The sequence below is a fragment of the Sphaerodactylus townsendi genome, linkage group LG05 (genome assembly GCF_021028975.2).
Source record: "Sphaerodactylus townsendi isolate TG3544 linkage group LG05, MPM_Stown_v2.3, whole genome shotgun sequence".
NCBI classification, from domain to species: Eukaryota; Metazoa; Chordata; class Lepidosauria; order Squamata; family Sphaerodactylidae; genus Sphaerodactylus; species Sphaerodactylus townsendi.
Window position 1 is genome coordinate 96,912,037 of NC_059429.1, and position 13,536 is coordinate 96,925,572.

The window sequence follows — 13,536 nt, forward strand, 5'->3', positions numbered from 1 at the left end:
TAGTACAAACAGGACAATTCTATGGGCATTTTGAAAACTAGGATGCATAGAAGTTTGATTAAGCAATGTATTTTGTTTTTAGTCTAGCTGTCAAGATCTAAAGTAGATCCATATGAAAGATTCTTGATATTTCTGTTGCATGTCTGTGTTCCATGAGAATTGTTGGGTAAGGGTAGTACAACTGGTTGCATTTCTCTTGTGTATTGGATTCCCTACAGTTGCAGAAAGAAGGAAGATTTAAAAAGAAAGATTCACTTCCTATAATAATAGGTTCAGGAAGTTTTGGCCCAGCCAGTAAATAGAAGTGTGTAACTGCTTATGATAGATAACACTGACATGCTTCATTTCTATGGCTCATTCTGCAGCAAGGATATGATAAGAGTATGATGGGATCCTTAACAGGAAGCACTTTCAGGAACCTGTCCTCTAGATTCTAAGAAGAGATCTTCATTGCATTTGTGGACTGCAGGTAAACATCTGAATCTGATTTCAGGGCTGGAGTTAAAATTCAGAAGGAAACAAGATAATGTTTGGTCTCCAGCAGCAACACCTCTTAATCTCAAAGCTGCTAAGCTTATTTTCTTGAGGTCCTGATCTGGTAATGATATTTGTAAAACACACTGCATATGTATTAGTTTACAATCTGAAACAAGGCGGAACTAGGGACTAGCAGGATTCAGTTTGGGGCTGTAATTGTCATACAAAAGGGTTTTTTCCTCTCTCCTGAGATGCAAACATCTTTCCAGAATCACTCAGCAGAATCAAATTAAAACACTTTCTAAATCCTATTGATTTTCAAGGACGTGATTTAAAACTGTGGTTAGTTTTCCCATTTTGCCAACGTGACTTAAAAGCCAGCTGTTGCCTAGGGCCGTTTCCGCACGGGCATTTAATGGTGGCCTGGAGACGGCAAAAACTCCAGGCCGCCTCCAGGCCGCCACTCGCACAGGGGGCGCAGCTGCATTGCAGCCGCGCGCCCTGATCGCCGCCCGATCGGCGCAAAGCCGGCGTTTCCCCAGTGCGCTCAGAAGCGCATTTGTTGGGGAAACGCCACCTTGAAGCCGCTGCTTCAAGACGCCCTCCCCCCCCCACTCCCTCCCGGCACTTACCTTGTCCCCGGGCCTCCGGCGTGTCGCCGAGGCCTGGGGACAAGCCCCCCTGCCCTGCGCCACTGGAGCAGGAGGCGCCGGGCCAGGGGGCGTGTCCCCAGGCCTCGGCGATGTGCCGGAGGCCCGGGGACACGCCGGGTCAGCCGGGCACCAGCGCTCTGCGGTGCCGGCGTCCCTGCTCTTTCCAGGATCAGCTCCATGACGGTCCTGAAGCGTCAAAGCCGGTCGGCGCTGGCTTAAATGCGCCGACCTAGCCGCTTCCGCCTCCGTGCTGAAATGGCCTATGCTTTTTCTCAAATATAGATAGCCTGTAATCAGGTCTGTGATTAATCCATCATTAATGCTAGCATTAACTTTAGCAGGTAGTATTTTTATAACATTGTTTAAGAATTAATTTTTTTCATAGATTTTCTATTTGGATTCTAATGCTCAAATGCAAAATAAAATACATATTGCATTAGTTATAAAAGGTACACTTGTGTATAGCCTGTGACTTTTGCCTTCCAAATACTCTTGACTGGCAATCAGGAAAGGAAGAGGACTTTACCTGCAAGTATTTTTTTTTTTAAGGAAAAGCTGAGTTATATATGTATGGTTTTCACAGCAGATGTAGTATCGGTGTGTTTTTTATTCTCAGAAACTGAATATAAAATGTATCATAAAAAGTCGTTCAGATCAGCCCTTTTCAAATGAAATGAGCTGGGAAGGAAATAGAGTGTTTGCCTTTAAAGGGTGAAAGTAGTTCCCTGTGCAATCACTGGGTCATTACTGACCCAAGGGTGATGTCACTTAATGAGATTTACTAAGCAGAGTTTGTTTACAAGGTGGTTTGCCATTGCCTTTTCCAGTAATTCTACACTTTACCCCAGGCAAACTGGGTACTCATTTTATTGACCTCAGGAGGATGGAAGGCTGAGTCAACCTTCAGCCGGCTACCTGAAACTGACTTCTGTTGGGATCAAACTCAGGTTGCAAGCAGAGCTTCAACTGCAATGCTGCAGCTTACCACTCTGCACCCATCCTGTTGTTGCCTAGTCAAACTAAAAAAATATAGGTGCAATTAATAGATAGTTCTTACCAGGAACCAAGAATATTTCAGAAAATTGGCCATAGCAGCATGTCCTGGTAACAGTGAGTCAGACCCCTCCCCCAACTTTTGCCAGCTAAAGTGTACCAGGCCCCACCTTAGCAACACTATATGACTCCTTCCCACAAAAAACTGATGCTGGAGACCCATGTAGATAAACAGCCATGGGGATTGGAGAGTAGCACCAATATATATACAGGTGAAACTGTTCCTCCTAACAGCAGAATGTTGGCTGGATGCAACACACAGGGTGTGTTCCACTGAAAGAATATTGATATATGACTCATTAGAACTCTCTTAATTCATTTCTCATCCTTGGCTGTACTTGTAAGACAAAGGAGGAGGACTAATAAGTGGACTGGGGGAAGTGCGAAGGAGATGGATAAGTGGATGAGGGATGAGTTATATGGAAGATGCACATTAGCCTCTTACTCTGAGGAATGGCCAGCTTGCTGTGATTTGGGTTTAGTTCTGCACCCTTGACTGAAGAGATAGAGGAAGGGGAAAGAGTCATAGCCAATCTCCTTACATGGGCAGAACAGCATATCAAGAGACACATGGGGACATTGCTTAGTGTGTAGGTGACAGACTCTCTGAAATGATTAATTTTGCAGACATTTTCCTTTTCTTTCAGAATTTGTAACTGGTTCCTGTCTGGGAGACCTCAACCCTCAAGGAATTAGTTAAGTCATTAAAAATGTACACAGTGTTTTGAGAGGTCAATTCAGTTGTAAAACTAGGTATGAAAAATGCATTGCCTGATTATAGGTATCTGAAAGTGTTTTAATGGATATTTTGAGTATCTTTTTCTTTTCTTCTGGGGGCACACTGGGAGTTTTTATAGATTAATGTCACTTGATATTAATCATTGTTTGTAAAAAAAAATGTGAGAATACAATTTGAAAAGTATAAAGAGTAAACTAGGCACCAACCTCCCAACCAGTATCATGACCATAATAGGCAAGTTTATCAAGCTAGTACTAATCTAACCACCACTCTTAGCGTCACAAAACTTAGCATTACCTTATATCCATTATACAATTATTATATGAATATAGGGAGAAGCATATATTAAGAATCATAAAAGACATTTGGGTGCCATATAAATATATATGTCTAAGTTCTCTTCATTCCTCATTTTCATCACATTGTAAAACAATTACTAATATTTTGTGTGTTTATTTCACTGTTGATGTTCATGATGCCAAAATATTTAGAATAGTGCTCTTGCAGAGGCGTAGCTCCAAGGGAGCAGGGGGGTGCATGATGCACCGGGCGTGCGCCCCTGTGGGGGTGTGGCGGGGGTGTGGCAGGGGCGTTCCAGGGTGGGACAGGGGAGTTTCGGGGTAGGATGGGGCAGAGGACACACCAGTGCACCGGGTTCTTTTCCCCCTTGCTACACCTCTGTGCTCTTGTTGCAGAAAGCTGGGTTTCTTCTCCTTGAAAATATAGCACCATGGACTTCCTTTATATGCATATCTTTATCAGGTCTGCTTCCATATTTCACATTACTGATAAGTATTTTTTTCCTTATAAGCCACTTAATTTTTAAATACCAAGAAGCAAATTCATGTCAGAGAAATTTGTCCTTCATAGGATCTTGATAAATGTTTTTAAACTTTATTTTTGTATTGTATATGAATAATGACTTGTATGGAAGGCAGGAACTCAGGAGGTTATGCTTTATTAAGGCTACCCCGTGCACCTCTGTGGCTCTGCTCTCTTTGCTTTCTATGTGTAAATCTGTCCCCTAAGCATATCTATAAAGTTGGAAAGTTTAGAAATATGATGGATAAATATGTGCATGGTAGAGAATCAGTGTAGCTTCCTCAGGTTTATTTACTGTAATCCCAATAGAATGATAGTATTAACTAAGAACTGATGAGACAAAACAGACTGTTGAATAATTTTCATGTGCACAAGTGTGCAACTTGTGAACGTGTGAAGCTGCCTTACACTGAGTCAGACCATTGGTCTATCTACCTCAGTCTTGTCTACTCTGACTAGCAATGGCCCCCTGGGGTGTCAGATATGGAAGATATTTCCCCCCAAAATCTTTTAATTAGAGCTATCAGGGATTGAATCTGAAACCTTCTTCTTGCAAGTGAGGCACTGTAACAGTGAGCTCTGCCCTCTCCCCATTGACCAGTAAATGGTAATGCACAGGAGTCAAGAAATGAGAATTATTTTTAAGCAGCCAGTGTCTTTATAGGCCATTACAAATTATTTGTTCCTGGGCTTGCTAAATACCCTATTCAGTCACCGCAACCTCCTAGTATATTTTCTATGGGCACACTGTAATTCTCTTGCAATTATATTGCCATTTCTTAGATGAGCTGTGTCCAAGCAAACAGTGATGAAATATGTTTATAAAAGCAAGTCAGTTGAAAAAAATAAGGTAGATCCTCTGTTAGAATGTAAAACAAAAGATTATGCCCTCAAATTGATAGCATATTAAAACTGGCCATTATGATATATGTAAAATATACCAAATTTTCATTGTCTCTGGTATAGCTTTCGGAAAGAAAATTTGTTGATCGCGATGAGATACCTTGTAAGCATTATATGCTGGAGGATTGATGCTGATTTGTATATTCCATTAAAAAGGTGGGGGGGGGTCACTGAGTTAAAATTTTGTCATAGGGATATAATTCTAACACAGATTTTTGATCATTATGCTAATCCAGCCTGCTTCCTAATCCAGAAAATGCTGAATAACTGTTCATGCAAAACTCCCTCAGCTTGCCCATTTACTACTTCTGTTTCAGTCTCATGTACTGCCATCAGATTGCAATCTAGGCCATTTTTAGCTGAGGACATACAAATGCAAGACTGCCAGCCACTGTAGCTGTCTCTTATGTATAAGAGGTATTAAAGAACAGTGCATCTGAATGGTATGATTTGGTCATGGAATGATTGTGGCTGTGGTTATAATCATTTCAGCTGTGAATTTTGTTCTTGTAATTGGCTTGGCTGCCTGCTTGTCACACAGGGTCAAAGCTGTCAGAATGGACTCTGTTTGTCATTGGATGCATTGTTCAGATCCTAACTGGCAAAATCTAGATAACAAGTAGAGCACAGACTAGGAAAACGATGGTCATTGGGTGTGGGAAGAGAACTAAGAACAGATCAATAGAAGCAGGAGAGGTCTAGGAAAGAAAGATTGGAAGTGGTATAGGTTACTGAAGAATGAAAATAGGATAAGAGGGAGGGAGCAATATGAGAGCAAAAATAAGACTGGGAGAGAAAATGGGCAAAGAGAAAATGGCTGCACATGGTGGAGAGATGCAGCAGTATAGGATGCTGAAGTTTACACATGGATCTGAAAGAGCCAGGCAAAGTTTTGGGAACTTATGTACCTTTTAATTCTGAGTCAGAGAATATAGTAACAGTCAATCTTGTATTTAACAATAGATGTGTAATAGGAATAGGGCCAGAAATCTGAAATAGTCACATTAATAAAGTCTGATTTTCAGACAATGTTAATAGGACACACCAGATAGGCCAATGTTTGACAGAAGTACAGGGAGCAAAAATAGGGATTTGGGATGTAAATTATGTTCCCAAGTCATTAGGTTAGTAGGTTAACTAGCTAATGATCAAATAATCAAGAACTTTCCATTCTTTTCCCTTCCCCTGAATAATCCACATATTGGCATCTAAGAAATGCATCATTCCTAGCAGCAGAACTATAGCGTTTAGGAAGCTCCTAATTTTGAAAAGACATAGATGAGCTCCAGAGACATAAATGAGTCTTGTGTTTTTGGATGGTTCATGTTCTCTGATCATAGCAGTAGCCCCTTTGCCCTAAATCATCCCATATTGTCTCAATAAGAACTGGTCTTGTGTATATATATCTATTGACTGCATGTTGGAAAAAAACCTGTGTGTCTGGGTCAAATCATGTTTGGGAGGAAGGGACATGTATTTCTTCTCAAGCTGCCACAGAAGAAGCAAGACATCAGGGGCTGATGTTTGTCTAGGACACGAGCCATGTAAATAAATGCTGCCACTAGTTATGACCTCAGCTTAGCAAAAACTTTCTTTACTAATCCTTCCAGGGCTTATTTTGTTTTATGCCTTGTAAAATCATTTCAGAAGACTTGTGAACACAACTAAGAATGAACGTTTGCTAGCTTTATTCCTCTACTGATCTTTATTCATCACTCATGCTACTGATCAGTTCATCTACGCAGAGCTAAACAGTATATTCTGTAAAATATATGTGCAAGAATCCTATGTCAACATTCTTTTTCCTGAACTGTATGGATTTGCTTCATTGGAAAGTCTGAAATCAATAAAGTGCTGAAACAACGTTTAACTTTTCACCTTGGCTGTTTGTGGTGTCTTTGTTTCCAATTGCCACCAAATGTATTGATAAATAGTGCACCTCCCTTGAATGATTGAGTTTTTTCCCCTTCTGCGAGTGGGCTCTGCCCCTTTCTCTGAAGACTTTGTGTCAGATGTCTTCTTCTTCTACAAAGATAACCTATGGAGAGGTGAGCACATGCCTCCTCATGTGCTGTGAGAGTATTGCCATAGCACATGCCTTCTGTCCTGCTTCTCCATCAGCATCTGATATATGTGCATATGTTCCCAAGTCATGTTCCCAAGTCATGTTCCCATATGTTCCCATCTGTACAAGGTGAAATGACCTTGCAGATGCAGTTAGCAAGAGAAAAGATCACTCTAATTGCTAGCACTATGGACTGCACTGTTCTGATATGAGCACTTTGCTTTGGTCATATTTGCTTTGCTCTCTTGTGAAATACAATGCTTTAGATTTCCGACGTTGGAAATCAACACCATAAGTACTAAGCAAATAAAATGCTTAGAAAAGAGATTTTCCTCCTCTATCACCCAGGTCCTAGAGTTTGTTGAGAAAGCTGACTCTTGAGGCTACTATGTGAATCAAACCAAAGATAACAGCTGAGACTCGCAGCACTCATTGTAGTTCCACATGAAGGGCTGGACCAGCAGACAAGGGAGAAAAAACATGGGTATGCTTTAAGGTTATTGAAGGAAAGTGTCTTTAGACAGGCAAATAAAATGTTCCTCAAGAAAAGTTTCTGTTCCATGATTCACAGCACTGAGAAGCAACCAAGGGGCAGAATACTCTACTAACTCAAGGATGTAGTCGAATATAGTTGTACTTATAGTCCAAACAGACTTGCTAACTTTGTGCAGGGAAATTCCTGGAGATTTGGCAATGCTGCCTGTGGAAGCAGGAATTTTGGATGGGATGGCACTTGAAATCTATGTATTATTTATTTATTTTTAAAATGTATACCTTATATGCAAGATGTCCAGGCAGCTTCAACATTAAAGCATTCCCATACATAAAATCATCTCTTTAAAACACAACAATATACAAACGTTAAAATCTCAACCACTAACCCTCACCTCCCCACAACCAGCAATCATGGAGGGGACATCCAGTGAGACTAACCAAATGCCTGGGTGAAGAGGAAGGTCCTGTAATTCTCAGTGGCTATTCAAAAAAGGAAGTTCTTCATAAAACTGCCATGGGCCATGCTCATTCATTTGAGCAAGGAGCGGCAGAAATGACCAAAGTAGGACATGATAAGAAACTGTAGCCCTAGCATCTTTTGGAAAGTTTTTTTCCCCTAGTAAAGTGACATGAAGACACTGGGTGCTTGTGGAGACATGACTAGATGAAACAAATGCTTATGAAAATATAAATTAATGTCACAAAGCCCAAGTCCTCCATTCCTATTGGCTGCCCTACCTTTGCTTTAGATTGCATCTGATTTCACTCTAAGAACAGGAGGAGATAATTGGGCTGACGCTGCACCAAAGCTTGGGAACATGCATCCACATGTCTGTTATGGCACAGCAGATGTCATGAGGCTGTCCCAATTTCAAATGTGTGTCTATAATCATGTGTGTTTGTGTGAACACTGAAACGTATCTCAGAAATTCTTCATCAAAATGGAAAGGTGACAGAGGCCAGTGAATAAAGTGTTGAAGTGTGGTCTTGGGAGATGTTGGCTCAAGCTCCATCTCATCTGGGGACTGTAGGACCAGTTAAGCAGCACTCATGATCAAATTGGCTTAGCTGAGGTTACACTTGCATCTGTTTATTGTCTTTGTAAAGCTTGTTGCTACTACATAAAAGAAATTATTTTTACCAATCTGATGTAGTGAAATCTCTGCACCCTCCTGTGATTGATTACTTTGAACATGTCAGAAATGACCCAAATGTGGGGATCTGTAAGTTCACCTGCTCAGTCTAGTGAATATAACAGTTCAAATCCAAGAGTATTTGAACTATTCAGCAGTCTAGTTAACACTTGTAAAACTTACAAGTGTTTTTTCCTTACCCTCCAGTCCACAGTAGGCTTCAACAAGAGCTACTCTGGAACCTAGATGTTGTGTACAGGGGTTTGACTCCATGCAAGGCACTCTATTGGTCTATTAATGCTAGTTTTTCCCATCACCTATTACTTGAACTTTTTAAATTACTAGATATGCCAGGTGTTGAACCCAGGACTTCCTGCATGCAAAGCAAAGGATCTTCCACTAACCCACTGGCCTTCCCCAAATAACTATATAGTAAATTCTCCACCAAGACAATTTGGTAATAGCAACAAAAGATGCATGATTTGATTACTTTGAAAAAGTCAGATTTTTTTGTAATCTTTTCTATGACAATTTCAACCGAACTTTTTTAAAAATCTCATTTTGATCAGTTTTAAGGAGGTGTCATAATCCCAATGCGGACAAAATTTCACTTGCGCTGGTGTAAGGGGTGATTATGCTGGTGCGGGGGCATTTATGCCAGTGCCAAGGAGACACATGGCAGTGCAATGCCTGGCTGCCAGTGCAGCTGCAGCCGCAGCCGCAGTGCTCCTCTGGTGCTGGACCTCGCACAGGTGTGAAAGGTAGCATTCCTGGGGGTGGGGGTGGCTTTAGTTGGCTTTCTGAACCCTTTTAGCTCCGGAACACCCCCATTTTCCAACATGGATTTACTCCAGCAACATCAGTGGCGCATTCCATTGAACAGCATATGCCACTTTCACAAGGGAAGTGGCAGCATTTCTCTTGCCTTCCTGACTGTGGCATGGTAAGCCTCTCAGAAGGCAGCGCATGACTGCGCCATCCCCAGACATGAAGGGAGAAAGGTCCCTGGAGAAGAGCAAAATAAGAATGTGATAGTGAGATGGCTATGCTGGTCCTGTGTCTTGTTAAATTATCAGACAAGTTGTAATTTTATATCAGTTAATACACCAGTTTCAATCTTCAAAAAGTGTTCCCTTTATCAATCTGCTATCCATCTGTGCTGACTGCCACTTTGCTCTTCGTAATATGGAACGTATATATCTCACCCAATGGACTCTTTGAACCTTGAAAATGATTTCTTCTAGTTGTAATCCCAAAGAAGAGCAATATGGGGGTCTAGTGCTAATCATGTCCATAACAAATGCATAAATATCAGTCCAGGAGCAGTGATACCATCCAGTATGTTCATTAATCACACAAGCAAAAATAGCAATCTTGGTATTTGATCCTGTAATTTATGTGCATGTCATAAGCTTTAATGACATGTCACTCATTGTTATTATTCCATTGACATGTATGGGGAAATCACAAAATGCTACTATTGTACTTTTGAAATGAAATCACTCCAACCTTTTGTGATCCTGCTTCAGCAAGGAATGTCCTGCTGGACTTGTGTTTTGTTTTGCTATAATAATAATGAGATGTTATATTATAATGAATTCAAAAACGCATTTTTCCATATCCATACAATGGTATTATATATTTTTTCATATATTTCTCATCAAATTTCTTATTAACTAATAAACATCTAACAAGACTATATAACCTATCAGTTACTCATGTGCAGGTTCTAAAATGAATTATTCTATAACACTGGTACCTCCCAGTTGAACTATTTGCTCAAGAACAATTATATCATCTCATACAGATACAACATCGTCTTAACATATATTTAAACAATAACAATTCTTGAATGCCCCAACTGTGCTAAATAGAGGCATTAGCACCTCCCGGATGGTCAGTTTCAATTTCGGAGAGCAAGCCAGGATATATGCTGTCACACCCACTGTCTGTAATCACTATCAAAGTTATAATCCAAAATGTATCTCCAATGTATTGTCGGAATATCTTCTTCCAAATCTTATTTAAGGCTCACAGGTTTATGAATGATTTCATGCCACAATTGAGAAAATATCAAATGGCGTCTTGTTACGTGCTCACAGTTCCTGAATGATATCAAGCAGTAATTGGAAGACCATAACACGAACGCATTCGCGTATATGCGTTTTCGAGCTTTTTCTTCTTCAAAGTATGATGTCTTTTTTCATATTTACAACATAGCCATGATGAAGTCATCTAAGAATATAATGAAATATATTTAACAGCCTGGGATAAGTTCTGCTATCTATGGCAGTATTTCTAAATGGCAGTATTTTTAAGTATAATTGTTTCTTTTTAACATTATTCAATATTATACATTTTGAAATGAATTTCCACATTTGTATTATATATAGATATATCCATAGGTACTCTTAGCTGCATTCTATCCTCATACTCACTCATACTTTGTGATATGGAAAAATGCGTTTTTGAATTCATTATAATATAGCATTTAAATAGTTGCCAGCCAGTGTACTACACATTTCTTGTTGCATACCATAGTATTATGTAGTACACATTTTGTTTTTGACATTACCATATGAGATGTTGCCACTGTCACTGAAATTGTCACCAATAAATTTCAAAAGCAAACAAAAGAGGAAAAGTATCCAAGCAGAAATTATGTAGCTCATGTTTTCCTTGCTAGCAATATCATCCATCAGTGGATAATAAAGGTGATTCCACCCCAACATCCTTTCTTTCTGAGTCCAGCTGCTGCATTCATACATAAAATATAAAGGGCTCCTGGCTTTATTCCATACCGAGGAACTTCTAGGGGGCAAAGACTGAGCTGAGCAGATATCAACAGAATTTAACAGGCTAAAGTAATGGAACATAAGAATAAATAAAGAGTAGTAGAACCCTGTAAACAATTGCACTTGCATTTTCAACCACAATCAGGAATGCTAATGTCTGCAATATTGATCTTGCGTTGAAAACCATACTACTGCAGGTGTGTCACATGTTAAACACCCTGAGGTGTAATAATGTATCATATCCTGCCAAGCCAGCATCAGAGAATAAGTCAGCAGGGTGGTCTTCTGCCTTCAGGCATATGTAGGAGAGCAGTTCCTGGCGAATACGCTCTCAGCACATCTGGAATTCTGACAGCATTGGTAGAGTGTGTTGTATTTTCTGAATTGGGACGTTCAAAGTAAGGGGCTTTGTGAAAAGGGCTCCAATTAGCAAATGGTGCAAAAATCCTCCCAGTTGTACCAAAAAAATTTGCCATGTATCTCAGTAAGTGTCTGTCACTAAATTTGGTAGTTTAATAACATTCATTCATTCATTCATTCATTCATTCATTCATTCATTCATTTATTTATTTATTTATTTATTTATTTATTTATTTATTTATTTATAGTTTTTTTTTAATTCCGCCCTTCCGTGAGGGGCTCAGGGCGGCATGCCTTTAATATGTTATCAGAAATAGACGGTAAGATCACAACAGAGAAGCCAATAAGATTTTGTGATATATGCTAGAAATTTTCCTTAGAGGAATGTGGTTCATGTGTTCATGTCAATATATGTATTTTGACAGGCATATCGTTGGTTATAAAGAGTAAGGCCACTGATAAGACAGTCTTTGTAGGTATGTTTGCAACCCTGATCATGTTGCAGAGATGTAGGAATCTCTGTAGAGATTTTTTTTATTGATGCTACTAATGAAAGAATCAAGGCCCCTACAGGATTTCACAGCTGTGAAAGTATATTTTTTAAATCATCATAGCAATTATAATGCATGCTCTTTTCCCACAGTCCACTGGGAAATTCTGAGAAAGCAGAGATGAGACTGAAAAGGGAGCTAAATAAAAGCAAGGTCTCTTAGTTGGATTGTACACACACACACACACACACACACACAGAGAGAGAGAGAGAGAGAGAGAGAGAGAGAGAGAGAGAGAGAGAGAGAGAGAGAGAGAGAGTTCAGTTATGAACCTTTGCAGGTGGAGGAAGCAATCTTTTATTGTTAACTTTACTTTGTGTCCAAGTCTGAGATATAAATCACAATAGCTTCTGCAGGAATACCAAAACCAGTCATGGTTGATGTGAGAAAGTATGCAAGAGACAGACAAGAGAGTGAGAGATTGCTTGTATGTTCCACAGGGAGGATGGATCCTTCCTCCCACAGCAAAATTTGGAATTCCTGGGCTATAGTTTCATATTAGCCTTCCTTTTTTCCTCAAGCTCCTCAGTTCTGATGTAAAAGTGAAGTTTGAGTGTTGTTATTACTGCTCTAATTATTATTACCTTGGTTTGGGGAACTGATCATCAGGAACATATATCCTGTTTTTTAAAAGTTTGTCAATAACAATAACTTTCTACTTGACATTTTTACAAACAATCTTAATGCAAAGGTACAGGGCCTTACAGGGACCCCATGGGGAACCCATATACGACCTGTCCTTTCCCACCTGATCTGACTCCAGATTGAGTACCAGATCAAGTTTAAGTTTTGGTATTGACTTAAAAGCCCTAAATAGTCTGGGACCTTTACATATCTGAGACCACCTCTCCTGGTATACCTCCCCCCAGAGAGCTTTGTGCTCTTTGGGGAAAAAAACTTGCTGGACAGCCTGGCCCCAGAACCATCTGGCTGTCATCAAGCAGAGCCAGGCCTTTTCGGTTCTGGCCCCTGCCTGGTGGAACTCTCTGTCTCATGGGACCCAGGACCTATGGGATTTAACTCAAGGAGAAGCAAGTGGTGAAATTTAAACTGAGTTTCTATTTGGCACAGGAGAAATCAGGAGGCCATTCTTCTCCCCTTTATAGCAGAGCATTTTGTGTGTATCACTTTTTTTAAAAAAATTCAAAAATCGTAATAAAAACTATTTCAAAAACAAACTTCCATCTACAAGATGGAGATGTTCTGCCAGGCATATTGTTGAAATAGCAACTGTTAATTAGATCAGTTGAACTTCCTTCCTTCCTTCTTTCCCTTTCCCTCCCTTTTCTACCCTGCCCTTCCCCTCTTTTTCTTTCTTCCCTCTTTCCACTTTTTTGAGGTTTTGTTGCTCTGAGTGGTGGTTGGCCAACTATTTAGCATCCGTGCAAACCAACTCACTACTGAGATTATTGTTATATGGTAGATATGGAATTTGAATGCCATCATTTGAAGTCAAATTAGGACTTGTGGTTTTAAACTGTTTATTTTTA

At 39.9% G+C, this 13,536-nt stretch overlaps 1 protein-coding gene across 1 annotated transcript in view; it reads left to right on the plus strand.

The window, feature by feature from the left end:
• The window catches only part of PKP1 (plakophilin 1), a 63,563-nt gene extending 60,071 nt beyond the window's left edge, over window positions 1-3,492 (plus strand). Inside the window, exons 13-14 of the mRNA XM_048495842.1 lie at window positions 366-469; window positions 2,831-3,492. Coding sequence (XP_048351799.1) covers window positions 366-437 — 72 coding nt within the window. The 3' untranslated portion in view covers window positions 438-469; window positions 2,831-3,492. The remainder of the gene's footprint in view (window positions 1-365; window positions 470-2,830) is intronic.
• The last annotated feature ends 10,044 nt before the right edge of the window (window positions 3,493-13,536 follow it).